Genomic DNA, 25,111 nt, shown 5'->3' with positions numbered 1-25,111 from the left:
CAATCAGTAAATAAACTGCCATTTTAATAGTTTAAAAAAACAAACAAACAAACATTAAATTACTTTGTAAATGAGGTTAATAATAAGTATTATAATCTGTATACTTTTTCATTTCAACAAACAGAAAGGCTAAACCAGTGTAAAATAAAATACAGCAGAACCATTACTTGAACAACAGCATTTTTTGTGAGTACAAACTAGAACTAATTGCAACTATGACAAACTTTAACACTGAGAAGTTTTTTCTCGTTTTTGATTGTACTTCATTAAGAAAAAAATGCACTATATTACACTCAACAAATACATTCAGTATAAGCTGAAATATCAAAAGAACACTTTTAGTTACATCGTTTTACAAAACGCCACAAAACTGACAGTACATTAGTATAATCAAAACAGTTTGCAGTATATAAGACATTTTTGGCTTATATAAAGTCATTCAAGATGTATTTTGTTTCAATTTAGAAGAAAAATGTTCAGTACACAAAAAGATTCTTATTAAAAAAAAAAAAAAACAGTCATAACTAAAAGATACCAATTTTCTATCTAACCTTTTGAAATTGTATGGAAAAGTAATAAGTGCTAACTCATTTTGAAATGATTTCACCAAAAAGACTCAGCACTTACTGAAATGAAAGATGACCTGCATCTACCAAACATGATTCGCCTTTTGGCATCACTGAAAAGAAAGTCAATAAACATACTTCCAAGAATTTCACAAATGTCACATTGGCAAATACATTATCTTCTGCTACTTCATAATGGTTACTAATTAATGCATACAGGTATAAGTCTGCCTCTATATAATACAAATCCATAGTTTCCTTCAGAGCCGTACCACAACAATGATCTACAGTTTTAATTAAATATCAGAGCACATCATGTTGGGCCACATATAAAAACAGAAATGTGTTAATACAGTCAATTGCATGTACCTAGATGGTAATAAAATCTCAAATGCATTTAGGACAAAGGTAATATTTACATCCTGAATAAACTTTATCATATACAACAGTAAGTGATCTGGTTTATAATATCAAGCAAAAACTATTTACATCCATTAAAGACAGAAATGTACATATAAAATGATAAATTTTTTGCAGAAATGAATACCATGGATACCATGGACTTTGCTTTTGCCTGTTCTGGCCCCATCAGAAGAATTCCACATAATTCTCTGGGATGAGTCCGGTTTTGCCATCATATGTTGCTTGGAGCCAGCCAGGTTCAATTGAGGCGTACACTGCATGAACATAAAGACAAACAGTATAAAGAGTCAAATACAGCAGAACGGAGTACACAACATTCTACACAGCCTTTCATGTTTCCGTGCTTCCATCTAAAAGTAAAGTACTGTTCAAACTGCATGCAGTTTTAAAGAGAACGTGTGGTTACCGTTGGAGAAGTGTGCTCCCTGAGGAAAGCTCAGCTCATGACTGTGCTCTGCTTTACAGGAAAACAAGGCTTTAGCATCTCTGTGAAAACATCAGAGAGTTAGAGACAGGACAACTGCGGAAACCTGCTAATATCACTGACAACATTTTATTAATTTAACAATTTTATTAATTTACAAAAAAAAAAAATGTAGGGTTAAATGGACAAAACAACAACCACCAACAACACCTGAACTAAACGGAAGAAACGTTTTTTTTTTTTTTTTTAAGAACATAATTATAATTTTATTCAGTGTAAATAAAAACTTTTATAAGGTTACAACACACTTCTAATTTTAATAAATGCAGTTATTTTAAACTTTCTATTTATCAAATAAAGTAATTCAAAACTGCCATAACACTTTCAATATTACTGATACTACTGTATTTTTGGTCAAACAAACACAAAAACATTTTTTGAACTTTTATCGACCCAAACCTTTGAACATTGACCTTAGAACATAAGTGAAATTTGATATCAACTGTATTGTCTTTCTCAGCTTGCCATTATGAAAAAAATGTGAAGATTCCATTTCGGCCTGGAAATAAGTAATAAGAATAAATCAAATGTAATAATCCTCTTAGTCTGACTCAATACCTTCCCGTTGTTTGCTGAGAAATCACAGGACTCTCAAAGATTGCTGCCCGGGAGGCCACACTGGGGGAAGAAAAAGCATGCCGCAGTTGATACATCAACTGAGATCAGTGTAACAAACTGATTTTACGTGATAAGATCAGTAAGAAGGTTCTTGCTTACACAGATCCCGGTCTCTGGTAGCCATTGCTGGCTGAGGAGTCAGCTCTGTTTCTCACCGTCTCTTTAGGAGGAAGCTCTGGCAGATGGAGGGACTTGAGACTGTCTCTCTGACCGCGTGACGCCAGGCTCTGAATAGAGCCGTGACAGCTTCTGAAACCTGAGCGTAAAACACACATTACAGATGGCCAAAAATTCAGTGCAAAACTGCAGAAAGAATGAGTTCTGCTGATGCCGTTGTTTATTTGCACATGCGGTCTGTAGTCTGTAATGACTTGCTTATGGTCCTCTATTGTTCATCCTTTTGGATAAAAGCATCTACTAAATGCATAGCTGTAATTGTTAATTTTGTGGATGGCTAGTGGATAAAATGCAGGATTTTGTGCTGGGTGACACCATCATGACATCAAACTGACATCAAAGAACTAGGGCCGGTGTTGTCACCTCACCTTGCATTCATCTGGTCTCAAAAGTTGTGCTTGAACACATTGCAGAGACTACAGCTAATGGTCAATTAGCATGTATGCTATGTGCCTGCATTAGAGAAACTAAGCGTCTTCACCAGCAGGTGGCAGCAGTCTATACTAGTCATTCATAAAGGGAAACTTGGATTGTTATATACACTAATGATTGATGGTTGAAGAGTAAGGGAGAATAACCTCATTGAACCCCGTATATGTAGTGAATCTTTCGGTGATTGTTTACAGTGTAATGGAAGTTACACCTATAATTCACACAAACTATCTTGGGGCTTAGGAAAAAGTGGATAAGTCACGTTGATCACTTTCTTCAAATATTTGCGCATTGGGATGCCCGTACATTGTGCGAAAATGCAGGGAAACGTATTTGTTCTAACCTTCAGAAATGTGGAGTGAAGTGAGAGAGGAGCAGGTGGACAGACTGTGTGTTTCTTCCCCATGATCCTCCAGTGTCTCTCCTGGGGTCGTCTGGAGGAGCTCTGAAGCTTGAGAGCTTCGATCACCTGGACTTGTGCTCAGCGCTTCTTCCCATTCTCCATCAGTCTTGTTGGCGTCCTCTTTGGAGCTGGAATCGGGGCTGGTGGTGCAAGCCGGGCTTTTGGGCCCGTTGGAGGAGGGAGATGGAGTGGTCCAGCACAGACTCCCTGATGCCTTGTGTTTGGTACGTGAAGGGGAGCCCGTCTTAGAGCAGCTGTTCTGCTCCGAAGAGTGAGACGAGAGAGACTCCATACTGCCCATAGGAGTGCTACTCGGACTGCTGCTGAACGTGTCACCTGATGGAGAGAAGGGGTTAGGGTTGGTACTCTGATAGAGGGACTAATGTCTGTATTTGGAGACACTCACTGTCAGCATCAGCCAGACACAGGGTGGGAGGGTACAGGCCTCTGGATTTGCGGGACCTTGAGGACAGGCAGATGGCTTTGCTCCGGCGTGCACTGGCACTGGCACGAGACTGAGAGTGAGACTGAGGCTGCGGCAGAGGGATGTTAGGGTCTGGAGCTTGATGAAATATCTAAGAAAAGAAGACAAAAAGGTACAGAGCATGAATTTGATCCAACCAAAGAACATTAGATTAAGAATTTGATGAACAAAACTGAATAAAGACAGATATTTGGAGTAAAAAAGTTGGGATGCACAATCTATCTGTAACATGTTGGTTTTCTCTAGACATACACTATTGTTCAAAAGTTTGGAGTGGGTAAGATTTTTATGTTTTTATAAGAAGTCCTGTTTGCTCATTAAGACTGGTTTATTGTTTCAGTCAAAAAAAGTAATATTGTGAAATATTATTACAATTTAAAACAATGGTAAATTTATTTTGAAGTGTTAATGATTCCTATGATAGCAAAGGTGAATTCTCAGCAGCCATTTGTGTTTTTTAGATGATCCTATCAGAAATCATCCTAATAATGCTACTTTGGTGCTCAAGAAATATTACTTTTTATTATCAATGTTAATGCTGATTAATGTTTTTGTGGAAGCTGATACTTTTTTTTTTTTACAGGATTCTTTAATGATTATAAAGTTCAAAAGAACAGCAATTATTTGAAATATAAATCTTTTACATTACATTATAAATTACCTTCGCTGTCACTTTTGATCAATTCAATGGTACTTGCTGTATTCATTCCTCTTAAACAAATGTTTCAATATTTATTTTACCTTATGATTTATTTTATTCTTTGTTTTGTTTTTATGTGTTCATCTATTCATCTTTACCTCTGCTAGAATCTAATGCTCACTTAAAGAAAAAACAGCTAGAATATAGTAACACTTAAATGTAATATTTAGCTAATCTCAAAAACGAATATAGCATTGATTTTAGTATTTGTTTAATTTAATCGGTTTAAACAGAATTGTCCATTTACTGATTATTTTATTTTAATATTGGTGCATCCCTTTTGAAAAGCCTTGTATGGGGATTCAGATAAGCAATATTCATCCTTTATTTGATCATTTGTTCCTCTATCGGCATGCTTTCTATTAAAAGATCACTGCTTGCTTAATCACCTTGTCGTAGTTTTCTATGAGGATCTCTACCACAATATTCTGAAACTTGATGTTCATCATGGCAGCAACTGTCTCTTCTTGAGAGCGCATGAGTGTTGGGCCAAAAATCACACCCAGGTTAGACACGGTCATCAGATTCTTCTGACTATGTGTGGAAACCCTGTCAAAGTCAGCAGAAAAATCGTTTCACAAACACCTTGGTTGGCACCACCTTGTGGAATTTAAAGTGCACACGTGAACTACATGTGCCATTTCTATTGCAAGAACCAGAGTGACGTACACATGCAGATGTTTGATCAGAATATCCAGCATCTCTTTATTCTTCTCGGGGAGCTTGTGGACGAGGGCGTGAACAGCACAGACCCTGTAGTTCTGATCATCAGACTCTAGGAAACAAATAAACCAAAAGGCATCCAGTTATTAAATAAGCAACTCACAGACGGCTGTGATGAAGAGTTAAAAGTCCAAAGAACATGCCAGAACTCACTGACTGCCATGATGAAGTCTTTGTGGAGTCTGTAGGTCATGAGGGGTTCTGCCAGACACCTGCGGGGAACAGAATGACTTACTGTTTATCCATGCCATTTTAAGAAATGAAAGCTTATGGGGATTATTTATAAACCTGATGTAATTCTTCAAGCCGCTGGTGATGGTCTTGTTATCCCAGGTGTCTGGGTCAAGGTCCATATCTGCAGGAGCTTTGGCCGCTGGAAGGATCAGATGAACGTGTGTTAAATGGATTTTAGCTTCAAACACACATCTGGTTAAGGTTAGTGTAAATATTGTGTATTTCTAACAGACAAACTATTATTTTTTTATACAACACAATAAAATTGTACTATGTTAAAGTCTTATGTATAGAAATGTGCCAGGTTTCTGTAAGAAAAAAAAAAGTTAAAGGAATAAATCATCCATTTTTGGGTGAATTATCTCTTTAAGATTACTGTACCAAATACTGAGGTCATCAGTCGCTGGACTTTAGAGTTAACTCCACCTATTCTGTACAGCCCCATTGTGTTAATGCCTAAAAGAAAAAGACAATTTGGTAACAATTTTACGGACCAGTTTTCACCTTTAACTAATTGTTGATTAGCATGCATTTTACTAGCATATTTGCTGTTTATTAGCACTTATGCCTTATTATTCTGCATGACCATATTTTAAATAACTTAATCTTATAAGTATATATATATATATATATATATATATATATATATATATATATATATATATATATATATATATATATATAAAAATTTATGTAATATCTAAATACACAGGTTTAGGTTAGTAAGATGTTATTTTTTTGAGACTCATTAAGACTGCATTTATTTGATCAAACAGCAACAGCAATATTTTGAAATATTAGTACAATTTAAAAAAGTGGTTTTCTATTTGAACATATTTTAAAATGTTATTTATTCCCGTGATAGGAATGTTGAATTTTCAACAGCCATTACTCCAGTGATTAAAAGAAAATGTAAAAAATATTGTTTTTCTAAAATAATAAAAGCCTTTACTGTCACTTTTGGTCAGTTGTGTCTTTGTTGAATAAAAGTATCTTTCTTAAATTTCTCACTATCTTACTGACTCTAAACTTTTGAATGGAAGTATAAACATAAATGCACATGATACGTCATATACTGCATGAAAAAAGGGGAAGATAAAAGCAGACTCACCTCTTGTTTCCACAAGCTCTATACACTTCCTTACAAAATTAAAGCCTGCTTCATTTAGGAATGCTGTAGACACAGAGCATTTATCGGTTATAAATTTGAGGCCAATTCAGGTGAACTATTTTTGATTATTCTTATGAATTAGCATGCACATGGTGAAACAGTTCGTCTCACTGTATATACACATAAATGACAATCAAATAGATACAAGGAATTAACTTACTTTCTTCTTTCTTGCTCAGAAGTGATGGAAGAGTATAAATCTAGAAGAAATCAGCATGCGTTTATAACACGCTAAAGATAAATGCCATTTAAACAAATATTTATGCATTTTATTGCATAATCCATATCTCTTCACAGAAAATTATTTAAAGGAACCAATATACAAAATACAATTTATAGTTTCACAATATAAGCATACATGGACTAATAATCCTTTGTATATAAGAGACCATAAACTCAGCTAAATAAAAAAGTGTTATGAGGATCAATTGAGTTGAAGCCAATCAACTATAGCTGACATGTGAGTCCAAAAAAAGTCATTAGCGAAGTGTCAGTTCTCAGCTGTCATCTTTTTCCTGTCCATCTGTACACGATCCACTGCCTGGAGTTCAACGAGCATGTATAATAGCAATAACAAGTCTAAAATGCAAAAAGTGAGTCTAAAGTGGTCTAAAAAAATAATAAAGAAAACCTCATTCAAGTGCAAAAATAAAGACTGGGTTTCCCTATCTGTCATTGCTCAGCCAAACAGATACTCTCTACTTGTGCCATTGGTTGAGCCAAGAAAAAAGACTGCAACCTTTTATTTTACACTTTTCTTATCATTATTCCAAGAAGTCAAAGTTCTTGTACTATGAAGCGACACCTGTTAATCAAACCAAGAGCAGAGTCTCATTTAGGCTGGGTGGTTGCTCTTACCGGCTCTTTTCCATCCATGGCCTCCATCCACAGTCGTCTGTTGGAGTCAGAGAGAGCCTGAAGGGTGATGATACCATGTCTGTGGGACACATTGATAAATGTTAACTTTCAACTATTAGTGCAAGCTGGCAGAATTTTGCGCTTTGTTTCTTCTATTTATCCGTTTCAAACCAGGATTTTTTAAAACACGCATAAGATGTTTCCAAAGTCTGCAAACCAAATCCATATGCTGCAGTATAGCAAAAAGCAAAAAGGTTTAATGCAAGCGGTATTATGTAGCAGTTTTTCCTTCACTGTAAGTCACCAACTCCACCACGGCATAAGAAATCATATTTTCCCTGAGTTGCAAGGTTGGAGACTGAATGAATGGCATGATTTAAAGGGCCAGACACCACAGAATGAAACAAACACTCGCCTCTCTTTTGTGCCAAAAGAGTCCATCCCCTCCAGTCCATCAATAAATGTCTTATGAAGTGAAAAGGTGTTTGCTTGTAAGAAACAAATCTATCATTAAGAAGTTTTAACTTTAAACCATCACTTCTAGCCAAACTATAAATCTGTCCTTAATAACAACAGTTCCTCCAGTGGAAAGTCCATCCCCTCCAAAATCCAACAACATATTTGTTTCGAACTGTTTGGGACTCATTTGTTTAAGCTTGATATGCTGTGCATATCTCTCTTCTTGTTCAGACGTGATGGCTTCACTGGAGAAAGCAATATTATGTATAGGACTTGAAGCAACTGTTTGAAGTTAAAAGCATCTTCATTGATTTATTACAAACATGCAGCTTTTCACTTCACAAGTTGATGGACTGGAGTCATGTGGATTATTGTGATGTTTTTATCAACTGTTTAAACTCTCATTCTGATGGCACCCATTCACTGCAGGTGATCCGTTGGTGAGCAAGTGATGTAATGCTCAAACCTATTTAAAAACAAACAAACTTATTTACCTCTTGGATAGATTCAGGTTATTATATTTTCAATGATTTTAAATGAATCAGTAAAAAAGACTGATCCACTGGTTATGTATAAATAAGGGGATAACTTATTGAACAACATGTCTAAATTGAAATCAGGTTTGTTTTTGTAAACAGTTATAGAAAAAAAACAGCAAAATGTCTAATTTTAGAGCATTGTTATATAGCATTAAAAAAGTACTCCTCATTCAGGGGAAGGAAGCTTGTTTTTATTAAAAGCAATTTGATTATTATTAGAACATGGCAGCAGTTTAGGATAAAAGTGCAACATACCGATGGACTTTATAGAAACATTGCAGATAACTGAACAGAAGCCCTTCACAGGGGTTACCTCTTCAGTTATGAGGAGAGAAAAGAAGAAATGGAAGAAAGGAGAGTATTGAAAATGACAGACTAAAGATAGAACTAAACACAACGTAACTCTCGCCTCCTGCAGCTCTCAAATTTCTCTCAATTTCATGCGTGCCGTTACATGAACACACCTTTCCACCACCTCAATGTCAAAGCAGAATCGCTTGTCAATAGAGTCAGTCCTCCGTCTGATGCAGGACTTCAGCTTAAACATCTCAGGGGGGCTCATGATCAGTCCATTCTGGACAATACAAAACGACACAAAACAAAAGATATCTTAATATGGGAATAAGAAATTAAGCTAACAGCATTTAAATGCTTAACATTTAATACCTGTTTGCCTCCAGATTTGAATTCAGAGTTGCACATCGTAAACATTTTGGTCCCTTTCTCGTACGTGCAATAATGTCGACTCCACGTGCACCCCAAGGGTCCTTCAACAGAACACAGGTGATCATCATTAGTGCATATGAATTGTCCCAGTGAACAATAATTTATATACTGTATATTATACATCTATTTCAAAATCGTTATTCTAAATGTACTTAGCTATTTGGTGTCATTTTTTTTTTTTTATTAAATTAATGTCACTGAAGAATGGAGTAATGGCTGCTGAAAATTCAGCTTTGCCATCACAGAAATAAATTACATTTAAATAATATTCTAAATATTTTAATATTTAAAAACTATACATTTATTTCTTAATTTAAAAAATATTAGTATATGACTGTATTATTAGTTATGACTCACGCTTCTCCTGCACATAGAGGAAGCCCTCCATGGTCCACTGTCCTGGGGCTTTAAAGTCCTGCTCTGCAGACCTTATCCTTCTCATCAAATTCTCAACTTCCTGTCTTGTGCTTTCGAAATTATTTCTTGTCTTCAGAGGGAACATCAAAACAACAGTCTATTGGTTCTAAGAGGGTCATCACTGGACTCCAAAGTAAAATTCCTTCAACATGCAGCAATAAAAACTGGATATTCTATTAAACAGCTTACAATTCACACAATCAAAATGTTATGCCATGTTTAGCAACACACAGCAGCCTTTATACAAACATAATGCCTTTGTTGGCTTATTGACAAGCCAATATGTCCAAAGGCTCTTACATTCTGCAAGTTGAACTGCAGCTGTTGCTTATACGGCTCCAACTCATGTGCCAGTTCATAACCTTCGTGGTAAAAGGTGAATAATCCCTGGAGGAAGGCCAGCAGCTGCAAAAAAAGACAGTTTGATCAGTTGTTTAAAGGCAATAACACTCACAATCATGCAGTATATTCAGAGGTTTGACAGAGATGCAGGATGTGGCTATTATCATCATTTTCTTTTTAATAGGCATGTGCTCCACTGCTGATGTTACAAGATGTAATAGATTAAAAATCAGTGTAGCAATTTCCCCTCAGTAACAGGAAGTCTTCTTCATATTTCTCATCTCCCCAAACAAAAGCTGCATTCACAGCACTGCAGAAATGGAAATAGATGCATCTTACCGGCTCTACAAACTCAAACTTTTTCCTTTCTTGCACTTCTTGGATTTTGAAAACGTATTCCAGGGAGGCGTCATAGAAAACCTGTCTTTCCTTATTTATCTGGGTGTCTGCCTATAATCAAAGCACTCAGTGAGGGGAATTCAAAACTGATGTTATATTCTGTGTGCTTTGGATATTTTATGTCAATAAATGAACATTCAAGTTACCTCCTGCAAGAGTGACTCTTTCTTCCTTGAAGACAGGCTTAAGTGCTTCTCCAAAATTGTGTAATACTTCTCTGTCTCCTTGTCAAATTTCTTCTTCCCCTCCTTCGAGAAAAAAAAAAGAAAGAAAAAAAGGTGATATGAGTTAGAATTCCTGCACTGTAATAATCAAGATAAATGCTTTTTGCTGAGATAAGATGTTATACAAAACCTTGCACTTGTAAATAATCACCATTTTCATTCAATATTCCAAAAACTAATTCTGAAATCTAATAACCAGAAGATGGCAGACTCACATTGACTTCAACTGACACTTAGTTTACATTTAATATTCTGTTGAAAGCCTGGCCTACAGATTTCCGCCAAATTCAAAAGGACATTTTTCATTATATACATTCATTACAAAATAATAAATTATATAATCTAAGATAATATAATATACATTATATAATATATTTATCATATTTTGACTATAACTATTTATTGTGGATAATATGTCAATATAGTATGAACCAGCAAATACAGAGAACAAGGAACTAAATGAGTGACACAAAGCTCAGCTGAGCAGGAGTAAAGTGTCACTTCAGGACACACACTTCCTTAGTCACTGAGGTATGATCACTGATCAGTGATGAGTGTGATAAAGCAGATGATTCTGAGTACCCAGTGTAACCACAGATAAAACAACAACAAACACAGCGTGTGTTTTCAATCCTATGGCTCTAACCGAGGCTCAGTAAAGTGGTTTACAGTAGACAAGCCCTCCTCCCCTCAACACACACTTCCTGTCCCCACACTGATAACACCTATTCACATTAGGCCTAGTGCTTACATGCCGTTGCAATGAGAATCTCTCTCTCTTTTTTTTTTTTTTGAGACTGCAACTGAAACCAGTTTGGAGATGTTTGTTTTTCCCTGTTTGACATCAGCCCAACCTTTCCCATGACCCTTTAATGGACACGCAGTCTAAACCACAGACTGGATTGCCAAACAACAAACTGAAGGAATCTCATTTTTGACATGCTTAGTCCAGTTTCTAGGCCCATCTGTTGGCTAGCAATGACATCATTCACTCTAGGAATGTATGCTTTCTGTTCAAAGTTTTTAAAAAGACATGTATAAGGGAATTTTTAAGAAAAATATTATCTTTGCATGAAAGAAACCCTTCCAGAAGTATCATGGCAGAGGTAGCCAAACCTTCTTTTTTTTAAGTAGATCTTTATAAAAAAAAAAAAAATAATTTAGACAAGTTCTTTTGAACTTTTTTACTCATCAAAGAATCTTTTGCCAGATTTAATAAACAATGCACCAATGAGAATCTCAAATCAGCATGAGAGCACAATCCCATAAAAGTGCAGATGGGAGTGGAAAGTTCTGCTGCTGATCTACTGTAAATGCGCATACTCACGTGTACTGATATTTTCTTACACCCCTACTGCACGGACATAAATTTACTTTCCCCTTAGCCAGAGGCCTATTCATATCACTTCTGGTGTGAAAAGGCTTTTATATTTGCCAAAAAAAAACACAAAAAAAAACAAAACATGCAAGCCCTGTCCAGATTTAAAAAGTAATGCAAAATATTACTTTCCATAAAAAGTAATTAAGTAACATAATCAGCTACTTTTTATGGAGTAACGCAATATATAATGTAATGCATTAATTTTAAAAGTAATGATATGTAAAAATTGATAGCCTGAATGCACTGTAAGTCGCTTTGGATAAAAGCGTCTGCAAAATGCATAAATTTAATTTAATTTTTAAATTTAATTTAAAAGTAACTTTTCCCAACACTGTTACTGGATCATTTCCGTAATGTCCAACCAAACCTACCAAGTGCAAATTAAATTTAAAAAGTGTTTTTGTTTTTTATGTCATTATTCTAAGAACAGTTTGAAGCACTATATTATTATTGTTTTATGTAAAGGTGCTTTGCCAATGGTAGTGCTGGCTAACTGGCTCAAAGACTCCTCTCTGTGCCAATCACAACAGGCTTGGCTGAGTAGGATTCTGGAAGGGAGGAGTTTGCTCTGAACTTGCTTGGAATGAATCCTTTCATAATCATTGGCAAATAACTCTAATATTAAATGTATATTCTGAGAAAATTATAATGTTTTCTGACCTTAAATGCTTTTAAACCTGTTGTAGGGGACTCCAGCACAATATTAGGACACTTTAAAATACCATATGTCCTGCTCTTTAACAGCAAAAGATTGTTTGTGTTGGCGCAAGCTGTTAGTAAATGTGTCCCTTGATCTTGAATCTTGCCAGGGTTTTCACAAAATATTAAGCATCACAACTTAAGTTTTCTTTATTGATAATAATAAGACATGTTTCCTGAGAAGCAAATCAGCATATTAGAATGATTTCTCATTCTCACTTGAAGGCTCGTGTGACACTGAAGACTGGAGTAACAGCTGCTAGGAAATTTAGCTTTGCTATACCAGGATTCATTTTACATTTTAAAATATGTATTTACTAATGTTGTCAAAAGACAACTTCAGTTCCAAGCCGGTAGTAAAAAATGAAAATGTCACGGTACCAGGTTTCTTTAAGTACCGGTGGTACCGAGTACCCGGTCAATCCGGTTCTTGACGCAAACAGTGCTATGATTTCCGCATAGCGGAAGTAGAAAATGCGGAAGGAATCTCAAAATCCAGTCATGAAAATGAAAATACAATTTTAATATGGACAGTGACAGAATTCGTTAAAGTTAGCATAAATTAATCAGATCAAATCTCCATATGGACCAGTATCTGTAAATGTTAAGCTGCAAAAATTGGTTGAAATTGATTGACATGAATCCTGCATGTTCTGCACGTCTCTTTGTGGATGATCGAATGGCAGAGACGTGTGGGTTTGTTTACTACATCGACTGAAGCGCGTGACGCTTGCAGTAATTTCAGCATCTGCCGTCTCAATGAGGACATGAATACATAAACAACATCACCAGAACTGAGTCACTTCACAAGCATTTTACCATTTCATTTGAGTAACACCAGTGTCAATTTAAAGGTATTCACGGTAACCCGTCAAAATAAAAGTTAATTTTTCCATAAAGGCATTGTGCTAGAAATATTACTTTTATTTAGTAGAATGTATGTGATACTGCTACTACTGTTGAAAAAATTTATAAAACTTTATATTTTAAAGAAATAAAATCACAATATTTCTTCCGTGTTTTAATTTTAAGAGCAAATCCCATTTATTTACTAAAAAATAAAATGAGTTTAAATTTACTTAATTAAACGACAAATTAAATTTGGGTAAAACTTGTTTAATGTTTTTCATAATTATATTACTCGTAGAAAAACTTTAAACACAATTGTAAATAAGTATAAAGAATGGCACTGGTTTAGTGATAAAAAGTGTTTTTTTTTCTCTTTTTTTAGCATATTTTTGTGTTTTGCTTTGGTACCGAAATTGGTACCGAGAACCGTGGATTTTCACTGGCATCGGTACCGAATACATAGAAAATCTATTATTTGTAAAATTTCATATTACTATATTTTTTCAAATAAATACAGCCTTTTACATAATTATACAGTATGAGAGACTTCCTCCAAAATAATAAAAACTCTTAAAAAATGAAATATTAATAAATATTATAATATTTAGAATATCTAAATATTATTATTTTTACAGTTATCATTCAGCTGTTTGTTCCAATTTTGACCTAATATTTACATATCATAAGTAGGGAATAGATTATGTGTGACTGTTTTGGTCTGAATGTGTGCACACATCTGCGTGACATTAAACAGCAAGGCTGCTGCTCCCTTTGGGCTCGATCATGTCTCTGTGTCTAAGTTGAGCGAGTTCCTTCGCAGCACTCGATTAAGAGCATTGGGCCAAAACGCCCAAATAAGGCATCAAGAGTTTTGTCTCTGGACCCTTGAGCTCAACAGGCAGTGCTCCAACTCTTCTAATATGGCTGGAGGGGTCACATTCACAGGTCACCAGAAAAGAAAGAGTAAAGCGTTAACTTTAACGTGGCCTCTAGCACAGTGCTCACAGGCCGTTTCATGTTGGTCAATGTGGCATTACAGTATCTGGCCATAATTTGACTGTGCTTGTCTTCAACAGGTGTTTGCAATTTCCCCCCTTCCTGCAGGGTTTCACAGACCTATATATTGTACCGTATAGGAAGTAAAAATGGCTTTCTGCTGACATGTAGTACCTTAACTCACAATGGGGTTTAAGAACTTACTTTGGCCGCTCCGATTTGCTCTTTGCGAAACTTCTCCAGAGGTGTGATCAAGACGTCATCAGCGTTCTGTATCTAAATGATAGAAAAAGCAACAAAAATCCTCAAAAAGTCAGGTATGACAAACCAAAACTAATGAATCTTCCATCAAAAACCTTTAACTATATAATAAAACAAGAATTTCACAAACCTACATTCAAATAAAAAGTCTGGATGGAAAAAGGAGGGAAGTGATGTTGAAAAAAGAAATAAAACTTTTGAAAAATAAAAAACCCAACATAGACATATACAAATATATGCAATTTAAAATAACAGTTTTATATTTTAATATACCTTAAAATATAATTTATTCCTGGAAAAAACACAGAATTTTCATTACTATCATTACTTATTTTAAATAATGTGCTAATTTATCCTTATCTTTTGTCAGTGTAAATAGTCCTTTTCATCACATAAATGTAAAACACTGAGCTGATAACGGAGCGTCCTGTGGATCACCTTTATGAGGCTGTGCGGATCTGGACTCTGGTATCTAGCTTCATCTTTCTTTGTTTTGGTTAGGTTCAGATTCCTCTGCAGTTACTATTTGGTTGTTGTATATATATATATATATATATATATATATATATATATATATGAAGAGTTCAGATGCAAAAGCCTCTAAATGCCATCTGAAATTTTCATCTAAAATTGGGATTTTTATCAAGCTCCTATGCTTAAGTTGAGTCATTTTACTTTAATGGCAATGTGCAGGTCCATTGCCAGACTATTAAAGTGAAATAACTGAAAATAAATATAGGAGCCTGATAAAAATCCAAATTTTAGATGAAAATTTCAGATGGCATTTAGAGGCTTTTGCATCTGAACTCTTCATATATATTTAAAAAAAAACACTAAATATCCATTCATAGCATGCAACAAGCAAGCTATTATCGGCTATTATCCGCCAAAATTCAGATTCGTCACGCGCCAATTTCTTAACGCAGATAAGATTGGGAAAGTCTATTAGTAAGTTTGATTTCATTTATTAATAAACTTAGAATAAATAACAGTAAAATATATTAAAATAACTACATTATGTGCATATTTACTTTTGAGTTGAAAACATTATTAATAAACAAATATTTATGTCTATGAAGAATCACAAAGGTACTGGGTTACTCCGCCGCGGTACCCCCGAAGCAATCTAAAATAGTCTGAATATAAACACTTATTATAGGTGCACCCTAGTGATTCAGGAACAGCTAAAAACAAGGTTTGGAAAATGGATTCATGGTGTACTCGCTTATTATATAAATTTTTCTACATTTTGAACGCAAACAAAGTTACGGACCGCAGCTCTGATTGGTTATTTTTTAACGGGAGCGATGGAGTTTCTGCAAATGGCAATAGGACCACTGGGAGGAGCCAGAGGAGCTTGATTTTTTTCACAGATTATCTGTCTCATATTCTACTGTCAGGACATAATGACAGGTTTAACAAATATGTAAAAAAAATATATTTTTACAAAAGTAACCTACTGCAGAGTTGAAAACGTCCATATCTTACGTCACTGTCTTGTTTTAACGTTAAACTGATGCTTTGCGCTGGAAATCGCGGTCTGCTTCTGTTAACGGTAAACCCCGCCTACTTTGATTTGATTGGCCATCTCAGTTATTGTGACATTGAAGAGCGCTGTTAGATCGCTGAGGCAGAGCAGGCTGAAAATAAGGTTTTTGTCATCCTAGCAAGTTTGCTGCGTAATGGAGTGCAGCAGATAAGTGCAATAGTTTTTAAATATTGTGGGTGGGACAGTTTGGCCACTTTTAATTATTGGGGGGGGGGGCTTGTCAAAAGTGGTTAAAGTATTTAAAGTTCAGCAATTTCACAGTCTGTAGGATAAAAAAACAACAACAACAACAACAACAAAATACACACACACACACACACACACACACATTCAACAATGTGGTTTTCTTAATATGTGAACTCATCAACATCACAGTCTTTTAATAGTTAACAGCCGGCACAGTGCATGGTATGGTTCTGAAAATAATGTATCCAAGGAAAATACTTTTATTTACTGTAAAATAATGGCGCTATAATTAGTACCATTTTCATGTAGGCACTCCGAATGGAAAAGCACAGTTGCATACACTAGTTCCTTTTATACACTTTCCCAGGCGCAGTGCAGAGGACTTCATGTCTCGTTGGAGAATTGGTCAAAATAAGTTCCACATGCTTGCCTTCGCTCAGCCGGTGGCAGCACTGTCCGTCCATCTCTACAGGCTCCATCCACCCACATCAACATTAATGGAATTTGCACTTACAAATATATAAATGTGCAGACTCCAAGCAAGTCCAGATGTATTCTATAGGCTTTAAAAGGATGTAAGTGACAACTTCATTTTTAAGATAGGAGTGCATTTCCTGTTCGGCTCATGGTGGTCTTTCCCTATAGTGTAAACTAACAGCATATTTATACCAAATTTCAGTTTGGTTTTCCGCATATATGATATACATAAAATGCTGAACTTTAATTTGTTACTTTTTAAACAAGTCAAACAAGCTTGCCTTACACAAACATCCATGACAGGCTTATAAGCATCAGACAGATGAGCTGCATATGGGATATAAGAGTGGCCATAAAGAAGAAAAAACACGTTTAGCAAGACCTTGGAAATGGACTCTTTGTATTCATGTATGGTTCTGAAAATAATGTATACCATTTTCAAATAAATAATACATTCAAATAATCGTATGTGTCTTTATTATTTTCAAAAATGCTTTAAAATGATTTTTTTCCCAATGTAAAAAGACATTGTTTGTTTTAAAAAATGTCAAGAATTATAAATTCAGAAATATCATTAGATTTTAGGGGAGTCGCATTATGATATTTCACAACCTTAACTAACCTTGACTTGTTATAGAAGGGTCAAATTATCTGATATCTTAAAAAATTTATTGACCTTGACACAAAGTCATGAGGGTCTATGAAGGGTATTATATAACTTCCTGTTTTATGTTTCTACATGCTAGTCACACAACATGACTTTAATTTGGCAGACAAAAGCTTTAAAATATAAAAAAAGCAGTGAAGCATTTATGCTAAATAAAATAGTAAATTTTTAAATATCAGTAATAATTATAAATTACACCAAACTACTTACATTTGCAACACCCTGACAATTTATATCTCCCCAAAATGATCAAAATACCTTTTAATGCATATCTTTAAAAGAATATTCATAATAGGAGAGGTGTATAAGTTAACGCATTTATGAATTGTTTATATTTAATGGATTTATAAATAAATGAATGAATAAAAAAGCATCACGTCGTTGACCCACATTGAACTGAAGTCAATAACAAGCACTCGTCTCATTAAAGCAAGAGGCCTTTCAGCACTTCAGATACAGCAGTGTGCTGAGTGCAGACAGTCGCTCTGCTTGCACAATAGTTTCTCCCGTCAAAACTTCCCATGGCCCTTTTTAGTCAGAGAGGAAACTCACTTCTAACATCAGTCCGATCCGTCATGTGGGAAAATGCCTCCCACTTAAAGCAGAGCATGTTGGCAGTGCGCCTAAAATGAAAGTACCTCTGGATATGAGACGGTCTACTAATCTGGCAGAGCACGATGGCAGAAGTTCAATAAAACGCTACTACAGTTGTGTTTACATAATGATTCACTGTTACGTGAGACACAGCCTCTAAGACCTGACCGTCTCGGCACCATGCTCCAGTAACACAGAGTACTTCCCATCTGCACCCTGTGGGAGGGCAATGCATTTACTGGGAGTTATTCACCCCTGGGCTCTGTTATTGTGCATCAATGAATGAAAAAGCCCTTAGGGACTTTCACAGCTTGACGGAGGTGTTTTGTCATCCTGAGAGGCCCGGGGCAGGAGCCTGTGAGACTCTAGCGTAAGCGTAACACAGCCACGGTCTGCAGGAAGTAAAGAAACTGTAGGAGGCTGCTGGGTAATTCTTCCCTTGGGGCTCATCGCACAGCTCTGTTGACCCACTCTCCTTTTTCCAGTGAACTATGGGATGGGACTGAAACTGCAGCCTGGGTGCTTGCGGACTGGGACTGTCCAGCCAAATGCAACATATTTCAATCCACTTTTAGGGTCATTTCCTTTACAAATCTTTTGAACTTTGTAAAGTGTAAACACAATTAATACTTCTGTGTTGTAATTTAAGTATTTCCAATAAAAGGTTAAAGCAGACTTTCAGGAATAGCTCAAAAACCCTTCATTTATTCATTATAACGGATTATCTACACAAAGCCAGATAAACAGGACGGGCAATGGGACAGAAATACACATCCAAAATTTAGCTGCTTCTAACTGATGTGATTCATTTATTCATTCAGCTTCTTTCTAAAAAAAATATTACCCAGATTTCTGTAATTTTATCAAACTGGACAAACTATTGTAAAATAAATGAAAATCAAACCAACTGACTATTAACTGATCGCAAATTAAAACTATATTAACAAGAAAACTTCAATTATAGATAAAAGAAGAAGAAGAAGAAGAAGAAGAAGAAGAAGAAGAAATCAGGAATATTTCTTAATAACTGGCAGGTCTTTATCTAAAAAGTTATAAAATAACAAAAATGGCAACAACTGCTCAAACCAAAGTAGTGAGATTTTTTTAAATTCAGCCATATATGTTCACTTCACTGAGACATTGTAATAAAAGAAAATGATACATTTTTCTAATTAAGAAATCTAATGAGGACATGAATATGTGGCGCAGGAATGACTCACTAATACAATATTTCTTGCACAGGGAAGCATTACTCAGGTCTCTCACTGAGAAAGGAAACAATGTTGTGATCTACAGACTGGAAAAGCAATCATCTGAAGGTATGAGCCAATAACACAAAGAGTCATGAGTGGATGACCTAAGGTTTGACCTCCGCCTTTTTATTAAACATCCAACAATAGAGATGTTTGTCTTTGTTACAATAGAGGCTACTGTCTCACAGTCACACCATTACAGCTAATAACTTGGGTTGCGTTTACAAGACTTCAGTTTAAATCTATAAAACGATGACTAATAGAATCATGACATGTTATCACAAAAAAAAAAAAAGTTTGTTCAGAAGAAAAAAAAAATATTCAAACAGATCACTTAAACATTTTGTGTACGAATTTAAATATCAATAATGGCTGAGCGCAGCTATATGTAAAAAAAACGATGTAATAACTTATTAAAGGATTCAAATGATCAAAAGTCACAGTAACGACATTTATTATTTTACAAAAGCTTTCGATTTCAAATAAACTTAAATACATTGTTAATTTTCTATTCATCAAAGTGTCTAGAAAACAATATATCACCATTTTCACAAAAATATTAAACAGCAAAACGGTTAACAATACTGATATTATTTTTGAGCACCGAATCAGTATATCATAGAATGATTTCTGAAGGATCATGTGACATTGAAGACTGCAGTAATGACTGCTGAAAATACAGCTTTACCATAAATTACATTTTAAACATTTTAATAGAAAAAAAGTAATAATATTTCACATTATTACTGTATTTTTGACCAAATGAATACAGCCTGTGTGAGCATAAGATATTTGCCATTTCAATCATAACTCTTGGAACATTTTAGCACTGTGATGGATATGACAATGTTGATGTATTTGGTTTTGGAGGAACAGATATGCTACGCTGCTGCTGTTGGTTATTGCTGTAGTTATAGATTATTGCTGCTGCTGTTGCTGCAAGCAAGTACAGGAACTTGCTACTGCCAATGCATACGGTGATACAGTGCCGTGAGTATTTAAGACATACTGCTGCTGCACAAATAGCATATAAAAGAACCCGTGGCAGATCTAAACAGGTGGAGCTGGGGAAGGTGGAGGGTTTCGGAGAAAACCAGCGCCATGTAGAGTTTCATAACTGAACTATATATTAAAATTAGCCCAAATTTTTGAACTGTAGTGTATTCAAACTATATTATCAAAAAAAGAAATGTACAAAAAAGCGTCTCTTGAGTGTCAAAGAAAGCTGCATGTTTGTTAAATGTGGGTAGGGTCAGCAGTGAAGCACAGAGGAGCATTGTTTTCCTGGTGAGGTTTTTCTCTGCTGTACTATGACTAATAATCCACCAGCTGCAGCAGTGAACGGCAGTAGTATTCCCTGGCAACAAGCTGCCTCTTGCATAATGCCCATAAAAGTGCCTATTAGCAACTGATGCTGATGGCAATGAAGATGCTACGCTGTTGGCACTGATGTTGTTGCTGATATTTATGAGAAACAGTATGAGTGTTATTTCATTATCGTCTGCACTTGCAGATCTATGTCGTTTACCTCCCCTCCTCGAAGAGTCATGACCTACAGAAAGCATGTTTTTGGTAGACGGCCTGTTTCTCATAACACACCGACTTGACTGCGGAAGTCACAAAAACCTCTCCCTCACAATAGCACACACTTATGGGGCTGAACCACTAGGCTAGAAGTGTGCTATGAAACTTTAACTATGTGCGAACAATATCACATAAAAAGAACAATAAAGAGACAACTACTAGAAAGCAAAAGATCACTATGGCTACTTCATTTATGAGGTTTGTAGTGCTTTTTAATTAGACGACATCATGTAGTGTGTTTATGGCATCACTGAGATGTTAAACCTACGTAACTTGGAGGAATAGTCCATTCATGTAATGATTATCTGAAAAGCTGATTAATGGAAAAGGAAAAGACACTTCCATTATTTTAAAATAAATTAATTATTTTGTTTGATGCATCAAATTGATCAAAAGTGACAGTAAAACCTTGTTACAAAATAATATATTTCAGATAAATGGTGTGCTTTTGAACTTTCTATTCATCAAGCAATCCTGAAAACATTCATCATGCTTTTTACTAAAACAATAAGCAGCACAAATGTTTCCGGAGCACCAAATCAGCATATTAGAATGATTTCTGAAGGATCATGTGGCACTGAAGACTGAACAATGCAAATTCAGCTTTGCCATTACAGGAATAAATTACATTTTAAAATATATTCAAATAGATCAAAGCAACTTACTAGTCGTCGTCTCTCCTCCTCCACTGTGTTCAGCAGCTGGGAGAATTCTTTGAATGACTGGGCTGTGATAAGAGAAGAATTCCAATCATGAATTATTAGCTCTGGATCTATAATTACTCTATCAGCACATCTGATTTTGCCCTTTTAACCTCCGGCATAAAGGAAATGTCGAAAACCTGCGCATAATATTAGCTATGCAGAAAAATAAATAAATACCATGGCCACCCAACAACTGATCAATGCACAAAGGGGTATTCAGGAAACAGCAGACCACTTGTTCAAGATGTAGAAATGTGAGAGTAACATAAAACATGTTTCCTGTATGAGCCATACATGTGTGCAACTGTCAGTTGTAGAAAAAAAACAATATATATCAATAATTTCAAAAGCTGAAATGCTTGTTCTACAGTGATCCATTACATTTCTGACAGGGTGATTGTTAATGTTAGCTCCTGAATGTGCCTTGAAGTGATGTTTACAGAACATGATACTTAAAATATATTCCAGACGCAGGCTAAAACCAGCACCAGAAAAAAAAAAAAGATTTAAAACAGAAATGTGGGAGAAAACAACAGTGATCTAAAATAAACTACTGCTGATATTATGTCATGCAACTAAAATCACACGATGCTGTGATTCGCAGATTGCGCTTTGTTTTCCCTTAACAAAGTAAGCTTTGGCCACATCACTTCCTGTCCTGGGATATACAACATTCTTCTGTTTGGCGATAAGCAGAGTCCCACCTCTCAGTCCCTCATGTCATTCTCTGGGAATTTTATCTAATCTAGATATCCGATAAGAACTACTTTCTATTAGGAGCTCAGGCCTGCTGATAAACCCTTGGTCATTTAAAAATCATGTTAAAGCAAGACAAATCTGCTATGATGTGTAGCAGGAGAACCACAAATCCGCAGAAAAGCACATGTAAGAAATGCGTGTAACAATACTTACCCTGTTGAGATATTGATATCACGTTTAAACAACTGGCATTATGATTTATCGCAAACATACTCTACTTTTCAAAAGTTTAGGGTAATTTCTATTTTACTGTTTTTGAAAAAAGACTTTTTTTACTTACGAACTCTGCATTTATGTGATCAGAGAGTGTGGTAGTGTACGGCCATTATTACTGCCCACTTAATTAACTTTCAATCGGTACAATCAAAACCAGTATTGCCAAAACTTATAACCCTATTAAAGATTTTTGCACATTTTGAGGATAAAAGGGTTAACTGTATACATTTTAACATTAAAATGTCATTAATATTAAACAGGTCTACTCTGAACTGCAAACAATCAAGAGTCTCAGCAGTCTAAATATCTAAAACTGTTATGAGCAATATAGAGAGCCAGGGTCAGAAAGGAACATTCTCATATCTTGCAGATGGATGTTTGGGTTCATGGTTTTCTAAATGCCAGGCAGCGATTGTCTCAGTCTGACAAAGAGCCATCACTGCTGTGTTTGATACTATGGGGCTGTGGTACTAAGGCAACCTACAGAGTTCTCAGCTTTATTAGACACTGTTTGTTACTGTTGATGGGTGACTGAGGATGGCAGCTGCAAATAAAAAGCTGACATGGAGACATGAGCGTTTTAGAGACTGTTTCACAGATTACATAACTATTTACAGGTTAAAGGGATAGTTCACACAACAAATTAATGTTCTGCCATTATTTACACACTCTCCTGTCATTCCAAACTGTATGACTTTCTTTCTTTCTGTGAGACAAAAGAGTTATTACAGCTGAATGACCAAGCTGATTACTCCATACAGTAAATGTGATCAACCTGAAGTTTCAAAACAAAGCAAGGTTTTTAGTGAATAATCCATTGAATGTAATCTGTTTCTCAAACAAAGCTGTAATATGGACTTTTGGTCATATGGACTCATCTTTTTTGGGCTTGACTACTTGTCCCCATCTACTATTATTGTATGGATGAGAGCAGCTTCAACATTCTGTAAAACTTCTTTTGGGTTGTATAAGTCTAATTAAATGTTGACAGAAACTACTTTTTAGTTCAACTATCCATGTAAGAAATCGTATAATTAACAAAAAAAAAAAAAAATCACATGAATGTTTATATAATTTTCTTCTTGATCACCTGCCAACCACTTACCAATATTAATCTCATCATCTGTCTCTGCATCTCCGATGCATTCAAACTGGAAATCCTGTAGGGACTGGGAAAATTTCTGCACAGCTGCAGATAGAACTGTCAAAGAGACAACAAACAGAGTTATGTGATGGAGCTTCCTTATCATTTGAGCACATTCATTATACATTATATAAGAAGGGATTAAAAGGAAGGAGATGACATCTCAAATACTTAGACAATTAAAGCATTAGTGCAAAACAAGATTGTGGATCTTTTGGGGAAGACATTCACTGCATTTAATTTGGTACAAAAGCCTGAATAAGCCTTTTACCAGAATGCTTTGTAGCAGAGAATAAAGGAGAACATTTTGAAAGAGAATATTGTTTAAAATGACAAGTAATAGTCCAAAGACCAAATACTAAGCAAACAACATATCTAGAGAAAGGCAGGAGGAGCCATGCTGGTGAAGTGACTGATAACAGTATCAGAAAATAGTCTCCTTTCTGATATCACATCAGATCAGACCAGGATTCTCTGAATATATAAAGTCTGATATGTATATACATTGCAAAACAAAACCGAGCTTTCTCGCCTATAAACCTCAATAAATCTTATGTATCTTATATTTAAAAAGACACACGACCTGTAACTTACTTTTAAGCGCACTGATAAGCATATTCCCATCTTTGATTAGTTCCTTGATGAATTTATTAGTACGATCCAGCTCAATTTCGTGGCATTTGAGTCGCTCTCTGAAGTCAGGACTATCCAGAAAAGAATCACTGAATTCCAGCGCCGGGAGCCCCATTGTAAAAGTGCGGATGAATGAAACGGGGAAAGAAACCCTACAAACAGCTTTAGCCCTCGGGAAAAGTAGATTTCTTAATAGAGTAAACTTTCCACGGTTACGAATCCCGAAACTCCTGTGTCCCGAAACCCCACTTCCGGCATGTTGTTTCCCAGCTCAATGACTGAGAGAGCTTCAGCAGAGCGAGAGAGCGAGTGTAGCGGTGACTCCTGCTGGTCTGATCCCGCTCACCTACAGACAAACACGAGGACATGATCAGAGTCAGACTGAGCCTACTACACCCTCCCGAGGTCACGCTACAAGTTGTATGTCTCTGTGAACAAATATGTAGGATTTATAGAACACACACGCAAAAAAAAAAAAAAAACACCTACATGTTAGAAACCTTGACATGTCATCACCAGAAAGGACCCACCAAGATTGATTACAGGCCACATTTGATAGAACTGATTATAGAAGTAATTATTTTAATTACCACAATCCACACAGATTTTAAGTTTTACTTTTAAGCACTAATGTTTATAGTGGATTTAGTATACTATACTACACTGCAGTATGTACTAACCACACAATATAGCACCTCTTTCAAAAATGTACCATACTAATTATAGTTTCTCCAAAAAATACTACATTTAGAACAGATATTGGCACTTGATACGTGGTAT

At 35.5% G+C, this 25,111-nt stretch overlaps 1 protein-coding gene across 2 annotated transcripts; it reads right to left on the bottom strand.

Moving 5' to 3' along the window:
• Positions 1 to 3: 3 nt before the first annotated feature.
• LOC127941856 (rho GTPase-activating protein 42) lies at positions 4 to 24,736 on the bottom strand. 2 transcript variants are annotated; one of them, XM_052537299.1, is made up of 25 exons: positions 24,293 to 24,736; positions 23,660 to 23,755; positions 21,541 to 21,602; positions 14,509 to 14,580; positions 10,302 to 10,403; positions 10,096 to 10,206; positions 9,715 to 9,819; positions 9,355 to 9,484; positions 8,938 to 9,038; positions 8,736 to 8,845; positions 8,527 to 8,586; positions 7,274 to 7,352; positions 6,576 to 6,615; positions 6,356 to 6,418; positions 5,626 to 5,700; positions 5,299 to 5,383; positions 5,164 to 5,222; positions 4,957 to 5,062; positions 4,677 to 4,836; positions 3,510 to 3,678; positions 3,044 to 3,439; positions 2,191 to 2,347; positions 2,032 to 2,091; positions 1,396 to 1,475; positions 4 to 1,243 (listed from the first exon to the last, which is right to left on the bottom strand). In XM_052537299.1, the coding sequence occupies exons 1-25, from the start codon at positions 24,444 to 24,446 to the stop codon at positions 1,155 to 1,157; spliced, it is 2,721 nt and encodes a 906-aa protein (XP_052393259.1). In that variant the 5' UTR covers positions 24,447 to 24,736; the 3' UTR covers positions 4 to 1,154. The 2 variants fall into 2 exon arrangements, with proteins under 2 accessions (XP_052393259.1, XP_052393260.1); XM_052537300.1 differs by lacking the exon at positions 8,527 to 8,586.
• Positions 24,737 to 25,111: the final 375 nt, after the last annotated feature.

Source organism: Carassius gibelio, chromosome A21 (genome assembly GCF_023724105.1).
Source record: "Carassius gibelio isolate Cgi1373 ecotype wild population from Czech Republic chromosome A21, carGib1.2-hapl.c, whole genome shotgun sequence".
Classification (NCBI taxonomy): Eukaryota; Metazoa; Chordata; class Actinopteri; order Cypriniformes; family Cyprinidae; genus Carassius; species Carassius gibelio.
The sequence above is the reverse complement of the archived record's forward strand: the minus strand, read 5'-3'. Positions and strand labels throughout refer to the sequence as shown.

Excerpts from the sequence above, each read along its gene's own strand:
- LOC127941856 (XM_052537299.1), bottom strand. The coding sequence starts at position 24,446 with ATGGGGCTCCCGGCGCTGGAATTCAGTGATTCTTTTCTGGATAGTCCT. Across the intron at positions 14,581-21,540 it reads AGGAGGAGAGACGACGACTA|ATACAGAACGCTGATGACGT; the intron begins GTAAGTTGCTTT and ends TCTATCATTTAG. Across the intron at positions 5,384-5,625 it reads ACTGATGACCTCAGTATTTG|CGGCCAAAGCTCCTGCAGAT; the intron begins GTACAGTAATCT and ends TGATCCTTCCAG.